The following is a 21,208-nucleotide window of genomic DNA, read 5'->3' as shown; positions in this document are numbered from 1 at the left end:
AAAGAGTGCATTCATTGGTGCTGGCTGGGTGAAAAAAAAAAAAAAACCCACTGCTGTTGTCACTCTTGCTTTTGTTACAGATTTGCAGGATTTGATGAATGGGACAATCAAGGAGAAAAATGAGAGGCTTGTCACCCAGCATCCAGGAGTACTTAGTCCTTTTCTTCAGTCTCCTTTAACTTCTTTAAGAGCAACATCTTATCAGCAGCCCCATCTTCCTGTCACGCCTCTTTCAGTTCTTTACCAGAATGCAGAAACAGGAAGAAGAATGGGGATCAGGATAGATGTCCTTTCGCATCCTCACCTGGAGTTTATGAAGGCTGGCAAGTAGCTCAGTGTGCTATTCCAATGCATGAGCTGTGGGAAGGCAATGCTCAGACTATGGGTCCCTCCCCTTCACTGGCATCTCAATGGAAGGATTCTAAATCTAGATTGGCATTGTCTGTGCTTCCTTTGTGTTGCAAAGAACTGAGGTGAATGTTATCTAATCAGCAGGTTCTTAAAATTCTTATTAATAAAACATCCACAGCAGCCGCTGCACCTGCTCTTCCCAGGTGCCAAGACTCTTCTGCCTAAAGAGTTTTGTTCAACAATCTTTCACACAGTGACCACTTGTTGTCTCACTAAGTAGGCTGTGGCTGTATCCTAAGACTTTTTCAGACTCATACTAGGCAAGTGTCTGAGTAAGCTACCTGCCAGTTGAGACCACACTTTCAAAACTACTGACCAGGGTATGTCAATAAATAACTAATCACTCTCATTTGATAGTCGATAAAATGTTATCCAATCTTCCTTATTAATGCAATTGCCAACAGCATCTGTTTTAAACAAGAAAAATCGCGTGTGTTATGCTAATTTCATTGCTGAAGGCAAATAATAATATGGAAATTGGTTGGTTTTCATCATTTAAAAAGTATTTTAACACTATTAGCGTACACAGCAGAATTCATTCTAAGCACATGAGCCTCTAATACTCAGTTTGGACTAGGATAGTAGTGAGAAAGTGTTCATCTAGAGAAACGAGAAAGAGACTTAGCCTCTTTACCCCTTGGCAGTCTCCCTACAGTGTCATGCTCACACCTGCTGAACATGGATTCCATTTGGTTATACAGAACATTAACCCAAACTCTCTAGTTAAATGGGCTCGCAGCATACACCATTCATAAATTAATGTTTGTGAAAATTTCACCCAGATGCCAGCTATTACCAAACTTGGAAATCAGTCACCCTATGCGTTACAAAGCAGAAAATGACTGCAAACTGTATTCTGGCAAACTTGTTCAGAGACCTTTGTGTTGTAAGCAAGTAACACCAACTTTAAAAAATGATGATAATAAAGGATATTTGAATCATTCCCTGGAGAGTTGTAGTTTTGAACAAGGGTTACTTTTTAACCACTAGCTCAAGTGATATAACCCAGAACAACCCTCTTATCTCTCCCTTCTTCCCCTCCCTCTTGCTCTCCTAATTCCCTTTATCTTTAGCATCTCAGTTTTCCCTTGGACTTCCTCATATCATTCAGAACCAAAGCTGAATTCTGCACACAGAACATCCATAAGAAGAAAGAAAGTCTATTCCAGAATCGAAATAAGTTTTAAACACAAGACCTCTTTTACATCAAAGTCATTAAAAGTTCAATGTTTGTCATTCTTTTAGTGAGTGGTAGGCTTATGTATCCATGACTAAACCAGATACCACCACAAACTATTGGAATATAATGCTTGATTTAAGTTCATCTAAACTCATCCCAAACCTCAGGGCTGAGAAAGGCAGAAGACTGTCTCTCTAGCTTCTGCTGTTACTATGAGAAAAAAAAGGATGAAGCATAGCAAAATCATCATATGCCCAATAAAAATGAGTCTTCACCATTTCCTGTATTCCCACTGAGCCAGACTGGCCTTTTAGTAGAAACATTGCCTGGGCACCCAAGAGGAAAGCACAACAACAACAACAACAACAACAACAACATGTTCTTGTCAGAGCAACACAACTAAACCTCCAGATAAGATCTCCTGCTGCCTTCCCACTGTCCAACCTCATCTTTCCTTATCTTCCACTGTAATCAAGGGAAGAATGTTTTCTTTTATTATTATGGGGTAGGTGATCAGTAAGAGGGCTTCAAGGCTCCTGTCCATTGTGAACATGTTAGGTATTGCAGGTGAGCAAAAATGACACCCTTCATTCTCAACATTCGTAGAACTCATGACTAGCCAATCAGATGCACACCATGTGGCCAAAGGCAGCACTTGTGACAAGGCACCCACCAGTCTTTGACCATACAATTCCATTATAAATTATCCCTAAGCAGCTGTCTAGCAAGACGGGTGACAGACTTCCATCAGCTATTGTGATAACGAAGCCTTTTTTTCTATACCACATAGCCTCTCAAATAATTGTCCTTAGTCATGTGAAAAGTAAACCAAGCCTACGAATGGCAATAGGAATGATAACAGGAAAAAAATAAACTTATTTTTTTAATGACATCTAGTAAAACTTTAGACTTATTTTCAAGTAGGGAAATACTTTTTTCCTTTTTTTTAAAACAAAAGCTTCTTCAAGGAATAACAATTTTTAAGGTCCTATTTGATAAAGCCTCTAGTTTTGATCCCAATATCCTGACTTCTAAAGTCTACTATGCATTATTATTTACCATAGTTATCACATTTCCTAAATTTCAATGGGAGTATTTATTTCAATACTAGTTGCAACTTGTAAACTTTATAATTTGATCACATGACACATATGTAAACAAGACACCAGTTAGCAGTTCCCAAATGACTCTCCTACTAAGGGATTTATGAGCATGAAGAGAGAGTGGATCAGGTAACAATAGCCTCAATGTGACCATGCTGAGCACCTGTCTGTCAGACTGACTCCTAGGGATATGAGCCTATAAGTCCCATAGAGTTATGAATTATAAAGGAAATATTCTAAAGCTTTGGTACATACCAATAAACACTAAAGTTTACACAATCATAATCTCTAGATAGAGAGAAGGAAATATCAGCTAAACATTTGACTGAATAAATCCACTATTCTTGTGAGAAACAGTTGTACTAGAGGCCAGATTTATAACGTTAGTTAACTAAAATTTAAGAGGAAGTGGAAAGATGTTTAGAATCAGAGGACCAGGAAGACTGCTACAAAATAGTAAATTCTGGACATGATATAGATTCTGAGCCCATAAGCTCTTGACAATATGGTTGCCTGAACAGAACCACAGCAGTAAACACTTCAGCATGAAGGGAAAAGGGTTCAAGAGATCTGAGCCCAAGGAGAAGGGCTACAAGTGGGTGGCTTCCAACAGACGGAGAAGCAGCTTTCATCAGTCAGAGCTGAGCCTCTTGATAGGTTGCCCATGTCAAGTGGCTACATGCCTAAGTGGTCAGGCCTACATACATTCATACATATGATCAACACTTACTAGAATATAATGTATATATAACACATATATATACATATATAATTTATATATATATTTACTAGAGTATATATTATTTATATGTATATATAAATACATATATTTATATTTAATCTTCTAATATGTTATAATTATAACATATATAATCTGTATGTTTAATTCTCTATATGTGTAACACATACATATATATATGTATATATATAATTATAAAAGAAGTGGGCATTAATTTAGAAGGGGATGTTTAGGGGACTTAGGAGGAGCTGGGGAAAGAGAGAGAATGGGTATGATGAAAATATATTGTACTCACGTATGAAAATCTCAAAACATAATTGGTAATAATAATAAAGCTTAATAAGTAACCTTAGTATAAGAAGGAAAGTATAGATTAATAGAAACAAAGTTGTTTACTGACAACGCAACAAAAGGTAACTTGAAGCATCAACCTCTAACATCAACCAAAGCAATCTAACTCTGGATATGTGCATTCCTTCAGCAAGGTACCTTCCCTGCTGGGGCCTCAAGGTCTTGGTGTCATTCAGGCACAAACAAATCCTCTCCTAAGCAAGCCACTAACTAACCATGGGCTGCTAAGGGGGTCTTGTGATTGGCTTCCCTTCTAGAACTCTCTGGAGCTTACACACAAGCCTTTTTCTGCTAAGTTTTACATATTCATCTGTATATCCAGATATAAATTAGTGAAGTTCATAAATTGTGTTGTATTGTGCCTATGATTTTGTAATCCATGTATGTCTACTTTATAACAGGGGATCTGTGGTGATAGTCATGCATAGTGTGCTAATACAACCTTGTTTGTACTAAGAAAATCAGGTGCCCAGAATGCAAATGCTCTTCTCTTAAACCATAATTTTTATTTATTATATATCATACATGATTTTTGTTTTTAAACTACTACATTTTTTTCTACTCCATGAGAATTCTGTATATTCATACAATGTAATTTGATCAGATTCCCCCTCACTTTTCCTCTCCAAGTTCTATACCCCTTCTACACATTTCCAACTTCAAATTCTCTTTTCTTTTCTTTTTTGGGTTCAATTGTGGCACTCGCTTTTAAACATTCCAGCAACCTAGAACTGTAGCCTCTGGAAGATTCATACACACTTGACACTAACCTGACTAACACTGAAAATATATTATTTTGCTTTTGCAGGTCCAGTATAGTTAACCAAACATACAAAACATGGACCTTTATGTCATATAACGTCCATCAAAATATAAGTTCACTATAAAGGTTGAATTTAGAATAGTTGAATATTATTCTGTTAATTAGTTTTTACAACCTTGTAAGAGTTAATAAACAAACCATTTCAACATTCATTTTCTATTTTCTGCCACAAAACAAAGCAAAATCTAGCATCAGTAACAAGACCAAAAAAATCAAAACAAAACCAAAATTTTGATATCTAATTAAATATTGATTGATTAGAGATTCCAGAATCTCTGAGTATTTTGTGGAAGGAAGACTAAGTTGATTTACACTTAAGCAAATCTCTATTTATGAAATGATATCAATTGTTTAATATGCAGATGGATTCCAGGACTAACTTTAAAGTGAGTAGAATGAGTTTAGGGAACCCTAAAGGATACTGTTCCATTGTCAACAATGGAACAGGAACATTGTCAGGAACTGTTCACAGGAGGCCTGTCACCCTCCATGAACAGGAGCCACTGTTCATACATGTAGAAATCATTGTGTAGTAATAACCTTATTTTTTAATGTGCAGGATGAAGGTATCTTAAATTATCCAACTTAAATGGCATTTGTGACACTTTAAGACTATTTAGTTTCTCAAATGAAGCAATTCATATCCTCTACATTTTCAAGAAAACTTTAATGTGCTTTTAAACAAAAACTTCTAATTTCATTGTATAAAGAAACAAGATGCATTTGAAATCCAAAAGGGGCCTCTCAATCCAACACTTAAGAATAGCTCCCTTTAAAATTTCATTTTCTCCTCTCATCATTTTCTTTTCAAAACGCTTACTGAGCCTAATTTTAAATACTATTACCACATTCAGGAACAGGGGCTTTCACTTTCTTTCCAGCTTTAGCTGGGGCTGTCTGGGAAAGTCAAAAAAGAAATCAGCTATTTCACCTGAGTTTTTAGGTGACTCAGTATTAAATGTTCTAACTATGATAATAATCTGTTCAGAGGCAGTGGTCTCCACCATTTTTAAATATGTGGTTATGACCTCAAATTCAGATGCTTGGGATGAGCCTGCTGCTCCATTTGATGAGTCTTCCTTGTATGAAGATACATAATTTTCCTCATTAAAAATCCTGTCTTTGTTAGAGAATACTACTTTCCAAATTATTTCCAATAGTGCTCCATTCATCGACTGCACATTGCAAATGTCTTTCCACTGCTTTGATTCCTGGCTCTCTTTATTGACTTCATATTCAGCCAGTATTTGGGTAGACCCATCCCATTCAGTCACAATACAAAGGGGATTTTGCCCTGGGAGGAGACAGGTGAGCACAAACAGAGGTTGGTTGGATGTGAGATGGAGATGTGAAGAGATGGAGATGGAGATTATGACCATGAGGTAGAATAAATACATTTACATTTATTTGATAGAAAGGAAAACATTTTTGATTTTCAAAGGTCACAGAAGTCATGCCAGCTATCCCAACTCATACCAAGGAGAAATCAACAGCGGATTTCTGATGGAGTCTAGGAAGTAAATCAGTACTGTTTTCAATACTCTAGCCAGTTTGGTCTGGAACTCACTGCACTGGCCAGCTGTTTTGAAACCCATAACAATCATCCTGCCCATGCCTCAGACTTTTCATCCCAGATCATTCTGAATTCCAATGTGTGAATGTTGCCACCTGACGTCATTACACCAAGTTTTCCTCCGTCCATATCACACATATCCACTGACTTCTATCCTCAACAGCAACGAGCCACATTTGCAAATCTTGTTTTTCACATCTCATCTTTTTGGAATTAATCACTGTCTCTCCTTCCTTTTCTCCATTCCTCAAATCTGAGGAAACAGTACTGGAATCCAAAAATCACATTATCAAAGCATAGAAAGTCATATCCCCCAAAATATTTCCAAGTCATATTATACTGATTCATTATTTTAACAAAGATATTTCAGTTTCAAGGACACATGATTTGTATTTGACGAGGAAACTTCCAAAAGGAAAGCATTGTCTACAATGAACTAGTCAGAGAACTCCAGAAGTTGGCTGTAAGTTCTGATGACATCCTTGCTTTTGACTGACACATTTAAAACCAGGTCAAATACAATGGGCAGTGACTGTAAATGCACTTGGCATTTGGAGATATAATCAAGCTTATTTTATTCCTGACACTGGCATCCCACTCTATTTGCCATTTTGCTTTATTTGTGTTTGTTGCTGCCTTTGTCCTCAGCAACTCTCCTTGAGGAAATAATAATAATAGTAATAGTAATACTAATAATAATAAAAATATCTGTTACGGGTCTGGAGGTAAGATATGTACATGAAATCTTGGAATTAATTAAAATAGTGTAGAGGATTCCAGACCTTAGTCTCCTTTTTTCTTTCATTTGTTTATTAGACAGCATTTTCTCCTGAAGCCCCTGATAACTTTGAACTCAGAAACTTCCAGCCTCAGCTTCCCAGGTGCTCACAGTTTTATAGCGTGCTCTGCCTGCCCACTTGACATTCTCCATTAACTCCACTCATGTCTGTACCTATAATAATTTCATGTGATACCCTTGACTCTGCTCAGTCTCTTTTTAAAAACCCTTTTGAAATATGTTCCTCGCATCTGATTTTTCAAGCAGCTTAACCTTAAAGGAAGGGCTGCCAATCCCGTGCCCCCTTCCCCCGCCCTGCCGGAAAACATCCTGGATGTATTATAGAGAATATTATAGACTGTGTTAAGTTTTAAACAGTTCGTTCTTGAATAAAATGCAAATGAGCAGAGATCACGTCAAGAATCCCATACACAAGTCATAAGGAATGGAGAACAGTGGATCCCCAAACACTACTTCAGTGCGCATTAGATATGAGAGCTTTCTTAGCCCAGGAAGATCTGCTGCTTTGTGAAGAAAGTTATTTTCAAACTCTCCAGCTAGAGTTGAACAGAATTAGCATAAACAATTCCAAAAATGAACAACAGTAGTACCTGCAACCAAGCCAGGACCTCCTGGTTGTGCCGCACAAAAGAGAAAGGAGATTCTGAAGAGTTTAGCAAAAGAGGCAGAAGTTTTAAGTCTATCAGGCAGCGAGAATCTTTATAGATTTGGTTCATTGTTTCATTCAGAAAATAGAGGTTAAATTTTATAAGCTCCTTAGTCACACACGAAATGATTTGCTCCCGGTCCCCTAGCACACACGAAGAGCTAGAAGCCAGCTGCTCTTCACCGCGCTACATCCTGTTGTACTGACAGTGCGGAGCTGGCTGGGGTGGGCTCTCTTATTGTGTCAAATCAAACCTCCTCTTACCTCAACTTCCTTGTTCTTCTCTTTGTTTCTGCCCATTGAACTTCTCCCATTGCTGGCTGTCTCCCGGGCTGGGATTACAGAAATCTGGTGGAGGGGCATATTGGCTGGGCTGCAGGTGGCCAAACCCTGATTGGATGCCTTACGGCTTCACTCTCCCTGAGAAGCCCACCTGCAGAACTGTTCATATCCTTGCTTTGCCAAACTTGGATCTAAATAAAAAGGAGGAAAATAGTGTTTGAGACACTGTACAGCAGTGGCCAAACACACTGAAAGGAAAATTGTAAAAATATGTAAGAGAGATAACCTAAGTAGTATTACATTCTCAAAAGAACGATTTACTGCAAGTCATAACTGCACTGCTTTGTCACTCATGCATCCCCCTCCCCTAAGAGCATCATGGGAGACAATTCAATTTCTACCGTACCTAATAACTGTCATGGAAACCAAGGAAACCCAGGTCTCACGGGCCCTTATTAACAACTGCTCCTTTTAATGGCACAGACTCCCACATTTGCAGCGACTGACACAGGCTTTTGTTTCTACCCAGATCCCTAGGAGTCTGTGGAGCACCCAGAGACGTGCATCTTGCTGACGAGGTAAAGAAGCAGAAGGCTGAGAAGCTTAGTGTCCGATTTGGATCCAAATCTCTTCCTTGAAAGGGTGGGCTAGCAGCGTGTGTGTGCCCTTCATGCAGCCACAGTAATCTGCTTAGGTCAAAGGAGCTGCCAGGAGTGAAGGGCTTTAGATGAGACACAAAGAGAAAGGAAACAGAGGGGAGAGGGAGACATGGGAAAAAGGAAAGAGGGAATAGAGAAGAAAGGAGTGGGAAGAGATGAAAAGAAGGAGAAAGAGAGAGAAGAAGCAGGGGTAGGGACGTGGAGAAGGAGGAAGAGGGAGAGACAGGAGAGGGGGAAAGGTGAAAAGAAAAGGAGATAAAGAGAGGAAGACAGGAGAGGGGATGGACCAAGAAGAAGGAATTGGGGACTGAGGGGAGAGTGGCTGGTCACGGATGTGGATGGGGGACAGAGGGCAAGCAGGAGCAGAACAGAATGGGGAAACAGGTAAGCTAAGCATCTCGGGAGCCAGTTCCACAAGTGAGGAAGCTGCACCCTTTTCTCAAAAGCACAAAAACTACCCAGCAGGCAGCACTCACTCCTGCTTACAGGCAACTCCTGTGCTCTCTGGAGTAGATCTTGCCATTTCTGCTAAGGACTCCATGTCCTCTTAGGAGGATAAAATGATTTTGGAGAAAATAAATCAGAATTTCTACTCTTCAAAGTGCAAACAAAACAAAAAAGTTTTGAAAACAGTCCCTACGAGACCATCTTTGTTGGTCACTGCTCCCCATCTCCAGCTATCTTTGTATTTCATATTAATAATGTCATTTTTAACATGACCTTACAGTTTGATTAAACTCAGGACAGAGAAGAAGTGTCGCAGAGATAGCTCCTGTCATTGACAATAGTGTAAAAAGACTTGAGGAAAGACTGTCCCAAAATAAACACTGTTTCTAATCTAAACATTTCCACTGAAATAAACACTTCTGTGTATTTTCAAATGTGAACCTAGTATGGATTCCTTTTACCAAGTTAGTGACCTTCATGTGCTTCACTCCTCTGCTCTCTGTCTAGCCCATCTGAGGAGATTTTCAAAAGCCTAGTTAACCTGAGACTCCTTTATGGATTTGGATTCATCAAGGCTATGACTAGCTTCTAAGATGGACTTTTGGTAAGACACCCATGAGTTCTACACACAGAACCTTCAGAACCGTCTAGTCCAGCACTGAAGAAAGCTTAGCATAATCTGATGAGGAAGGTATCTTGTGGTTGAATACTTTCTGAAAATGGAGACAGGCAATGGAGTCCTATGCCATTGGACTCTGCTCATTGCCCGTCTCAGCTTGCAAAGAAAGTTGGTAAGCTACAGAAGATTGAGTGAAGGGACTAGGCAAGGGCTATCCTCTCTCAAACCCATCTGGCCTTATTTCCATCACTAGGGAGGAAGAGGAGGAAGGAGCTCAGAGGCCTGATTGATACAGAACAAGAAACAGTCTTAAAAAAATAATCCATTTGAATTTAAATTGATGTTGGTTAAGCATTGCTGTGGTTTAAGAGTCACATCTGTGACCTGTAACTAGGAAGGACACATCCTTACTTTAAAAGCAATTGCTAATCCCTTTATCCAGGACAGTCTTAATTAAGAGGACATTGGAAATGGAAGTCTATAAATCTAATAGTATGTGACAAATACTAAAATGTAAATTATAAACTTCTTTAAGAAAATCATATTGCCAGTGTTTACTCTGGAGAAGCTTCTAGCAACAGCCAAGGCAATTTTCCAGATAAAGTTAGACTTTAGCACTTTCCTCTAAAATATTCCATTAAAGTTACAGGAGATTTTTAGCTTGAGTTAACAAAGTGTCTGTCTTAATCCTGCACCTCATTATGCATGTAGGGAGATCCTTTGTTTATTGTGAACTCTTTTAAACTACGATTTAAATTTTAAGTTAATTTGACTTACATGGTTGAGCTACTTCAATTTGCTATCTTTTATCCTGAAATTTAGATTACAAATTGAATTTCGGGGGAAAAATTATATCTTAGAATGTTTTGCACACTAGACAAGAGGCTGTCTGCTAAATCTTTTCAATCAAATGTTTAGAGTGAAGAAAAATGAATAAATGTTTATCAAAGCTTATATTAAGAATTGTAAAGACTGAGATAAAGTTTTGTGGTTGTTATTGGGGCAGAAAAAGATGTGTTTCAACACTTCACTTTAATATTTGTCTGACTTGGAACACTGGAACCGTCACCAGCTTTTCTCTGTGATGCATGTTTACTTGTGCCATTCCTCAGGCAGTGCCTGAAATACTTTCCAGCCGGAATATGAAGTCTCTGGGGCAAATATTTTGTGTAACAATTGAAAAGCTCAGGGAATTCTGGGGATTGCAGTTCTCCTATGGGAGTCTAGGCAGATTATACAATCATTAACCCCAGAGAGTAAAGGAGGAGCCATATACCCAGCAGCTGTGTGGTAACCATAGACAGACCATGGTCACACTATCAGAGATGAGTCTTTCAGCTAACAGGTATTCTTACAATACTACACACTCTAGATATGTAAACTGAGCCCTGGGAAAACTTTGTATTATAATTATTGATGAAGCAGTCCTGATGTGCTCAATGTTGTCTGGACACAGTTTCCTAAGAATATCTAGATGTCTGTGTTCCTTCTGTGTTCTGACTTCTAAGCCTCTGGTTTTGGAAACACCAGCGCGTTGCTCACCTCTGCCTTCTGCACTGTAGTCACTAGCACTCAAGACCTCAGCACCATCACCGACACTCCCCACACACCAGACTTCTGCTTTGCAGCTTTTAGGCTTTTAAAAGAAAAACAAAGCAAACAGTGCTTTTGATCTTTTACCTTGAGCGCCATCCCAGTCTTTACCAAATCCAAAGAGGAAAAAGGGGCGTTAAGGCTAATTAAGGGCAATTGTCATGACAGCAATTAAGAAGGAAGGGAGATAAAATATCAGTTAAAGACAGGGAAGCAGGAACACATCTCGTAACACACTAGACAGACTGACAACTCAATCCAATGCACACGTGCTGGGTATCTGCTGTGTTTTCCCACCATACTAGGAGTGAATGAGGAAGAGGAAATGTGAACAACTTTGACACAGTTTCTATGGCCAAGAAATTTACTGGGCCCTTATGGAGATTTGACCTGTATAAGTTTATCAATTTTTACAAACGAAAGCCTAGATCAACAACTAATGTTTAAAAATAAGTGAAATACAAAGTGCAAATGTCAGAGGTGACATCAACAATGAGAAGTCATAAGATTCAAAGAAGGAGGCCTGAGTAAGAGAAGACATTATTCAAATGACATAAAAGAGGCATTTGTTCTAGTTCACTTCTCCTGGGCTATGATAAGAACACTGACCAGAAGCAACTGGGGACAGGAAAGGGTTTATTTCAGCTTCCAGATCACAGCCCACCATCAGGGGAATCCTGGGAAGGAACTCATGCAGGAAGCTAGCGGCAGAACTGGCACAGAATTATAGTTATAGTAGCACTTGTTTTTATTTCTTTTCTAATTTAAAACAACCTCCTGACAATCCAACTGTTTTACCAGATCCATCAGAGACTTCTGTGGCTATGATAAATACAGGTAGGATACATCTCAAGATGGTAGCAGAACTTATGTGCCCATGTCATGTTGGTTTTACAGGCGTTCAACATCGAAGTGTTCCTTGAGCCATAAAAGTGCTGAGAAAGCCAAGCACTATGTGAAATGTCCAAGGATCTGACAATGGCTAAGCTCACTTGATTGGAAGTCTCAAGAGTGTCAGTTTGACTCTGAGGAACTGAAGTGATTTCTGCAGAGGTGCTGGCCTTCAGTCCATGTTGGAACCCCAGTGAAGCAGCTTCTAACATTAGTGAAGGAATGCAGCAGCCATGGAATAAATACACTTGGCAACAAGAATTAAACCGACACAATTCCTACACCTAAGTCTCAGGGGACATCAAGGAAGATAAGGCAGAAAGATCAGCAGAGCCAGAGGGCTAGGAAGTCTCTGTATGATTTAGGTCTCCTAGAAATGAAAAAGAAGCTATACCCATGATACCAGAACTGTATGACTACCTAAACAAGACCTGAATAATCTGAGTAGTTAATTAGTCTCCCCTCATGAGCTCCTGGGAGAGATTGGACATACAACACAAAGTCCTTAGCCCTCAAATCACATACACACAAGTCACACTAACCAGATTCAGCAGCGTAGGTATATGTGTGTGTGTGTGTTTGTGTTTGTGTGTGTGTGTGTGTGTGTGTGTATTTGTGGGTGTGTGTGTGTGTAATAATAATAAAAGAAAGTCATCAACTTAAGGCACAAACAATTTGATGGAGTTATAGAAAAGGACATGGAGCAAGAGGAGGAAGTCAAGCAGTTAAAAACCCTGGTTTCCTTCTGTGTTCTTTATTTCTGAGCTTCTGGTCCAGGAGTTGCTGGGCCAGTACCATTAGGTTGTGTCTACCCACTTCAAATAATCTGATTAAGAATATCTGCTAATGGGGCTAAGAAGATGACTCCTTGGTTAAGAGCACTGACTGCTCTTGCAGAAGTTCTGAGTTCAATTTTCAGCAACCCTGTGGTGGCTCAAAACCATTTGTAGTGGGATCCAGAGGTCTCTACTAGTGTGTCTGAAGAGAGAGACAGTATGCTCATATACATAAAATAAATAATTTTTAAAAAATGTCTGTCATTAAAAACTGCATGATATTGCTATAGATACGGACAGATTGTTTAGTGGAATAAACTCACACATACATCAAGGATGGCCTAGGAGGATAGTTGAATCTATCCTCCTAGGGGAAACAAAACACTTGTTTTTTGTTTTTTTGTTTACAAAGAAGTCATAATCGCACAATGTAAAAGGCAAAGCATTTTCAACAAATGGTGTTGGTTTAACTGAAGGTCAGCATGTATAAGAATGCAAACAGATCCATATTTATCACTCTGCACAAAACTCAAATCTACATGGATTAAAGACCTCAATGTAAAACCAGATACAATAAATCTAATAGAATAATCTTGAACTCCAATGGTATAGGAGATAATTTCCTTGACAGAACGCAAATGGCTCAGGCACTAAGGTCAACAATTAATAAATGTTGAAACTGAAAATCTTCTGTAACCCAAAGGATACTGTTATTTAGGCCAAAATGACAGCCTAAAGATTGGGAAAAGGTCTTCATCACCCCTATGTCAGACAAAAGGCTAATATCCAAAATATAGAAATAATTCAAGAAATTGTTAGCCACCTAACAAATCAAATAACCCAATTAAAATATGGAGTACAGAACTAAACAGGGTTCTCAACTGAGGAATCTTGAATGGCCAAGGAGAATCTAAAGAAATGACCTTAGTCATTAGGGAAGTGCATATCAAAATGACTCTGGAATTCCAACTTACATCCATCAGACTATCAGAATGGCTAAGATTTAAAAAAAAAAAAAACCCTCAAGTAACAGCACGTGCTGGCAAGGATATGGAGAAAGAGGAGCACTCCTTCATTGCTGTTGGGAGTGCAAAGTTGTCCAATCACTCTGGAACTCAATCTGGCAGTTCCTCAAAATTGGGAATAGTTCTACATGAAACCCAGCTATACCACTCCTGAGCATGTACCCAAAAGATGTTCCACCATCCCACAAGGACATTTGTTCATAGCAGCTTTATTCATAATAGCCCGAATCTAGAACCAATCTAGATGTCCCTTAACTGAAAAGTGGATAAGGAAAATGTTTGTTTACACAATGGACTATTATTATTCAGCCATTAAAAGCAAGGACATCATCAATTTCACAAGTAAATGGATGGAACTAGAAAATATGATCCTGAATAAGGTTACCCAGATCCAAAAGGATACGCACGGTATATACTCATGTATAAGAGGATATTAAATACAGGATAACCATACCATAATTAACAGATCTAAGGAAGCCCAATATCAAGGATTGCCTAGGAGGATAGTTGAATCTATCCTCCTAGGAGAAACAAAATACATTGTTGGAGGTCAATAAAGGGAGGGAACTGAATGGGAGAGGGGATCAGGAAGGTAGCAGGGTGGAAGAGGGTGTCATCTGGTGTAGGGAGAGCAGGGAAAAAAGAAGGGGAATCCAGGGGCAGGGAGGAGGCAATCTCTATGATGTAGCAGAGACCTGAGATGGGGAAGGTCCCAGTGAAAGACCCCCAGAGCTAGGGAGACCCTCACTCAAGTCTCGGGATGACACGACCACCCAATAACTCACAAGAGACCGACCTTGATACAACCGCATGAAGTTTATTCAAGGGAAACCAGTATACTGCAGATGAGCTCGTAACCCAGGGGCAGAGGAGCTCGACCCCGAGAACAAGACGTGAGGGGTATTTAAAGGGAAAAACCACAATCTAGGGGGGTGAGGGGGTTACCAAGGACACATAACAAGAGAACAGTGGAAAATTCTAACAGGACCCAACACCTAATTGAGTCAGAGTCATAAGGAAAGCATCCTACACACTCATTATTCATAAGAATGTGGTCTAGTCAATGCTATTTACTTTATGACTGACCATTCCCTAGAACCACCCAGATGGCTCATATCCTGCTTTTTGTTCTTGGACCTAGGTGGGGGTGAGGGTCTTTGTGGCCAACAGGTTTCTGAAACTGGCTAGTCTACATTCTTGGCTTATTACAGAGGTTTTCCATGCCCTTTTAGGTAAAGATTATACATTACACATTCTACTGATACATTTCTATTAAATGCTCTAATTTTAAAATTCTAAAATTCTCCAGCCCTTCACCAGTAAGCCTATTGGGGTAACTCTAGCTGAGACTCCTAGCAATAGGAGATATTGATCCTGAAGTTATCCAAGAGACTCTCCACCCAGCAGCCAATGGAAAGAGAGGCAAAGACCCGCAGCTAAACATTAAATAGACCTTGGGAGTCTTATGAAAGATTTGGGAGAAGGATTGGGGGACAGGAAGAAGACAGGGACTCCACAGGAAGACCAATGGAGTCAACTCTTGGTGGTTCTCAGAGACTGAATCACTAACCAGAAAGTGAGCTTGGGACTTACCCAGCTTATAAGCAGGTTGGTCCCCAACAGGAGGTCAGGGACTCTCCCTGAATCTGTTACCTGCCTGCCTGTGCATCACATTCCCCTAAATGTACTGCCTTGTCTGGCCTCAGTTGGAGAGGATATGCCTATTTCTGCAGCAACTTCGTGTGTGTGTGTGTGTGTGTGTGTGTGTGTGTGTAGGGGGCAGGTGTTACCTACATGGGGATCCCCTTTTCAAAAGAGAAGTGAAGGGAGGAATTGGGGGAAGTACTGGGAGGTGAGGGGGAGTTGATATTAGGTTTTAAAGTGAATAATAAAAAAAATGTCTGTCATAAGTGCCCATCAACTTTCATTTTAGTTGCTTCTAGAATCAGTCAAGTTGCCTTCACACATGACACTATAAAGTTTCCCTCAAGTCTTTACAGGAAGTTTTGGCCACTTAGTGGCATGAGGGGATTCTGGTGAACAGAAAAATAGATAGATACTTGCAGTCTATGATCTAGGTGAGAGTGTAGTTGAAATGTTTTTTCCTTGCAAATCTCTACATAGCAGCTGCAGGGGGTCTTTGTTTTTTCTTCTGTGTTGGAAATGCTTTTCTATTTTAGCTTAAGAAAAGGACAATAGAAGTTAAATGTCAAAGAGTAAAATCTGATCAGAATTTCCTCCAATTCAGTGCCTATCATTCACATATACGTTCCCCCACTGGGATCTCCAAGGGGCTGGCTTCTCTGGTACACACAGCCCAGGTACCTTGCCTTCTCTGTATTCCAGATATGAGTATAGGAAGATGGTAGAAGCTGGCATTTAAAGGTAGAATAGATATTTTATTTTCTGAGGTCTGCTTCCCTCATCTATGTCCTCAGTTATTTCAACCACTGCCTACAAATGACTCTATTTTTGAAAAAGCTGTTTATTTAGCAAAGTCACAAATATTGGAAGTAAACACAAAGTATGCAACTGAGTGCCAGGGATGTGGGTTGGTAGTAGAGTATGTGAAGCTCCCAGGCAACTTCCAGAACAAAAACAACAACAACAACAACAACAACAACAACAACAACAACAACAACAACAAATGGAACAAAAAGGAAGGGAGGGAAGAAAAGACTACTGTTCTGAAGAAAAATAAGAATTCTATTGGGTTTTGATATTTAAAACAAGAGCTTTATATATTTCCCCTCTGTTTTTTAAACTTCAAAAATAAAGCAAGTCCAATGGGAGAGCTCTTGGTTACCCCCAAGTGTGCATGCCACTGCTCTATCCCACAGCCTATCCTGACATGCTGGTCATTGTAGGACACAGGCAGCAGAGCAGAGCAGAACTGTTGGCTGCCTCCTTCTTTTGCAAGCATGCACCATGCTTCTGGTACCAAATGTAAAGAATAAAAAATAAATAAACAGACAAACAACAAAAAGGGAATTTTTGTTTTCATCCCCCAAGCAATGTTTCTTCTGGGAAGAAATTTTATTCTGGCTATCTACTATCTGCTGAAGAGGCAATGCTGCTGTTGACCTGTGTGACCATGCACAGTAATTTGCCCTCTACTTCCTCATCCTTCTTTAAGATCAAACTTTCTCTTCATTGAAACATTTCTTGTGAGACATTCTCTCCAACACAAAATAAACATCCTAGTCCCCCCAGTGACATATGTGCGTGCCACCCTTTTTAATTACATCAAAGCAACTTCCCGGTATGTTTACTGAGTTGCTGAATGCAATTAGAGTCTGCATGATATGCAAGGAAGCATGAGGAAACAGCTTTGCAGAGGAGTTAAGATTGATAGACCAGGCCCTACTTGGTGATTAGGGGGATAAACCATGGCTCGTAACCTGGGTAGTACAGATAACAACTGCAGCACAATTTTCAGCATGAATGAATCAGTATGGTTTTGTAACAGAAAATTCCGCTGTGACTGAGAGATTACAGTGTGTGTGTTGGGGGGGGGGCACTAAAAGGATGAGAGGAAATGGAAGTGCTTAGAAGAAAGTCAGTTAAGGAAAAAAAAAGCATGGAGAGCTAAATTTTGTAGTCTATTCTTTGTTTTATCAGGGAAACAACAAAACAAAACATTAAAATGAAAGGTAATTCAAACAACCCCGTCAACAGTGTGTGGTTTTTGTTGTTGTTGTTGTTGTTTGTCTTTGTTTGTTTTTTTATCCCATCTGCACACAATACCTTGGAACTTTGTATACACTAGCTTCAAAAATAACTGAAAAGTACTTGGGGCTGGGAAGAAAACTCACTGTATAAAGTGCTTGCCATACAAGTATGAGGACAGGAGATCAGAGCTCTAACACACGCCTGTAAAATCTCAGCAGGTGTGGTGGCCCATCTGCAATCTCAGTACTTGGAAAGTGAGATTTCACACTGCAAACTTGCTACTAGAGGAGGCTGCAACAGTGACCTCCAGCACCAGGGAAGAGGTGCTGCCTCTCTAAGTAAGGTAGAAAGCAAGTAAAGAAGACATTCCATGACAACCTGGGGCCTCTGCATGTGTGCTAACACAGCTGTACCCACACATATGCATACATGCATACAGTCACACCTACCACACACATATGACATGTAAAAATACTTGGAGTATCAAGTACTGTAGAAAACAATTTTGAAGTTAAAATACTTATAGTTTATACAGAATAATGCAATCATTCTTCACGGCACAAATTCTAACGTTTTGTTTATTTTTTGATTTGGATGGTTGTTTAGGGTATCTCAGCTGTCATGTGTGAAGCTATCAAAACAAAATTATAAAAACAAGAGTAGCAATAAGCTCCCATTGATCTCTTTGGGTGCATAAAGTACCATGTTATGATTATAATATTTTAATTAACTTTCAAAAATTATGAGAAATAGGTAACACAATGACATCCTTCATAAACTGTAATGAATAGATTTAACAGTAACTTGATAACTGTATTAATTTATTTAATGAATATATAAATATCTATTTCAACAATTATAGTAAAGTAATTCTTTTTAAAATTATTATATTATTAAAACATTTCTCCCTTTCTTTTCTTCCTCCCTACTAACCTTGCTATACACTCTCAACATGCTCTCTCAAATTCATCTCTCTCTGTCTCTCTACATGCATGCACACACACACACACACACACACACACACACATATATGTATATGTATCCTGCTCAGTTCATATAATGTTATTTCTATGTATGTATGGCAAGCCTATGAATCCGCAACCCTATAGAAAGAGTTACATTTAAGTAAGAACTGATGGAAATGGAGAAATAGTCTTCTCTAGGAAGAGCACACCAACTGGTTATCCACACCAAATGTCACCCCTGAAACACATATATAAGTAACATTATGCAGACTGAGCAGTGCCAGGAGCCTGCGCAAGCACCAGTTCTCTCAGAAAAGCAGGTAAGGATGGTAGTATCTACGACTTTCAAGGGACCAAACTTGGCTTTGTGAGAGTAAAGTTTTCTTATTATTAAATTACATTTACCCTTCTTGAGTCTAAGTTATTCTAAAGCCAGAACCCCCAGGCATCTGGCGCTTCACAACCAATTGGTGTATTTAGTAGAGGAGATGTTTTGTTAGAGTTTCTTACTCCAGTGCAAGGAAACCTCACCTGTTATTGGACAGGTGAGAGGGAGGCTTGGAGCAATTAAATTTAGGGAACCAGGAAAAGAAGGTCATGCTGGCAGAAAGAAAAACTTTTACACAAGCAAATATGTATAGATATAAGCACATTCATGTATACGTTCACCTTTTTGTTGGACCCAACCATCTTTCTCATCAACTTACATATTTATACACACATACCTAGACTTACAAATATATATATTTGGTAGCTGGAGTAAAAGTCTCTACAAGCAAGTTCTGTGGAAAAAGCAAGCGTCAGCACAGAAAAAAAACTCACTCATTCTGGATGAAAAATAAGGTCCAACGTTTATTGCTCAGAGAAAGTACTTTCTACCTTTCTATTGCTGAATGAAAGAAACCCAAGTTTGTAACAAAAAAGCCCTGTCCTTATCAGTAAGAAACCTTGTTTTAAGGAACAAAACAAAACAAAAAACACTGTCACAGGCAAATTGATGGAACTAGAAAATATTATCCTAACCAAGGTTGAGCTAACCTAGTCATAAAAAACACACGTTGCATGTATTCACTGATGAGTAGGTATTAGGCAAAAAGCTTGGAGTACCCACAATACAGCTCACAGACCATATGAAGCTCAGGAAGAAGGAAGACCAAAGTGTGGATGCTTCAATCCTACTTAGAAGGGGGAACAAAATAATCATGGGAGGTAGTGATCTGGGAGGGAGAGAGGATGGGGAAGGGAAAAGAGGACAGGAACAGGTGAGGGAGGAGATGGGAATGAAGTACAGAGGATCAGGAAATTGAACAGAGGTGTGTAGCAGTGGGGGCTGGGGAAACAGGGGTAGCCACTAGAAAGTTCCAGATGACAGGGAAGCAAAAGTTTCCCAGGACCCAATGGGGATGACATTAGCCATAATACCCATCAAAGAAGAGAGAGAACCTTTAGAGACCATAACCAGCGGTTAGGCACTGCCCCCAGTTGAAGATTGGGGCCACCCACTCATCTCAAAATATTAACACAGAATTGCTGCTGTGTAAATGAAATGCAGGGACAAAGATTGGAGCAGAGGCTGAAGGAAAGGCCATCCAGGGATCCATCCCATCTGCAGACAACAAACCCAGAAACTATTGCTGATGCTAAGAGGTACTCACTTTCTCCTGAGAGGCTCTCCCAGAACCTGACATATGCAGAGGCAGATGCTTGCAGCCAACCATTGAACTGAGCCCAGGGACCCCACTGGAGGAGTTAGCACAAGGACTGAAGGAGCTGAAGGGGTCTGCAACCCCATAAGAAGAAAACCAAAATCAACCAACCAGATACCCCAGAGCTCCCAGAGACTAAACTACCAACCAAAGAGTACACATGGAGGGACCCATGGCTCCAGCTGCATATGTAACAGAAGAAATGCTAGAGCAGTGAGGCAGGAATGGGTATGTGGGTGTGGGAGCACCCTCATAGAAGCAGGGGCGGGGGAAAGGGATACTCCTATTCCTTTGAGGAAGGGAAACCAGGAAAGGTGAAAATATTTGAAATGTACATAAATAAATAAATAAACAAATAAACTGTCTTATTGTATGAAAATTCTGCCTGCTGCTCTGTGCTCTTCCCTGCACTCTGCTCTGCTTCTATTCTGCTTCTCTTCTGCTATTGCTCTTATTGTCTTTGTTCCTAGTTCTTGTACTGTTTCAGGATACATGATCACATGGTATTTTAAGCATCTTTCTTTTGAAAGTTCAGAAGTTCAAATATAAGTTCAAACCATAATTGAATAAGAAGTAACAACAGGGATGTTTACATGTGTTTTTACTAAGACTAGTTATCCAACTAACTAGTATTATCTGCCATTCATTATCTGCCATTAGCTTCACAGGTTCATTAAGAGTTTAAAACAATAATTCTTTTGTCTAAGTTACCACTATTGTCAAGAAACAAATCATCTGCCCAGTGTCTCATTAGCATTGAAGTTTTGTATAAATAAATCTAATCAATATTTTATCCTTTGTCCCCACACTTACAATAAATTATTCATTCCCAGTTTATGAACTTTAGTTACAAGATAATAGTTTCACATTGAGTCTAAAAGGAATGTTTTTCCTGATTGTGAATCTGCTTCAAGCCTGCTTTCTATCCTACTGCGATTAGCTTGTAAC

The 21,208-nt window shown here is 39.4% G+C and overlaps 1 protein-coding gene across 8 annotated transcripts in view; it reads right to left on the bottom strand.

The window, feature by feature from the left end:
- Positions 1-21,208, bottom strand: part of Marchf1 (membrane associated ring-CH-type finger 1) — an 803,111-nt gene that overhangs the window by 468,426 nt on the left and 313,477 nt on the right. Inside the window, exons 3-4 of one of the 8 annotated variants that reach the window (XM_031339952.1) lie at positions 7,890-8,098; positions 7,570-7,590 (exon numbers count right to left, since the gene is read on the bottom strand). The exons of 5 other annotated variants lie outside the window; for them this stretch is intronic. In XM_031339952.1, the coding sequence (XP_031195812.1) occupies positions 7,570-7,590; positions 7,890-7,988 (120 nt within the window). In that variant the 5' untranslated portion in view covers positions 7,989-8,098. Of the gene's footprint in view, positions 1-7,569; positions 7,591-7,889; positions 8,099-21,208 lie in introns of those variants that run through there. 2 more of the 8 variants (XM_031339955.1, XM_031339954.1) reach the window with 2 other exon arrangements.

This window comes from Mastomys coucha, unplaced genomic scaffold (genome assembly GCF_008632895.1).
Source record: "Mastomys coucha isolate ucsf_1 unplaced genomic scaffold, UCSF_Mcou_1 pScaffold22, whole genome shotgun sequence".
NCBI classification, from domain to species: domain Eukaryota; kingdom Metazoa; phylum Chordata; class Mammalia; order Rodentia; family Muridae; genus Mastomys; species Mastomys coucha.
The sequence above is the reverse complement of the archived record's forward strand: the minus strand, read 5'-3'. Positions and strand labels throughout refer to the sequence as shown.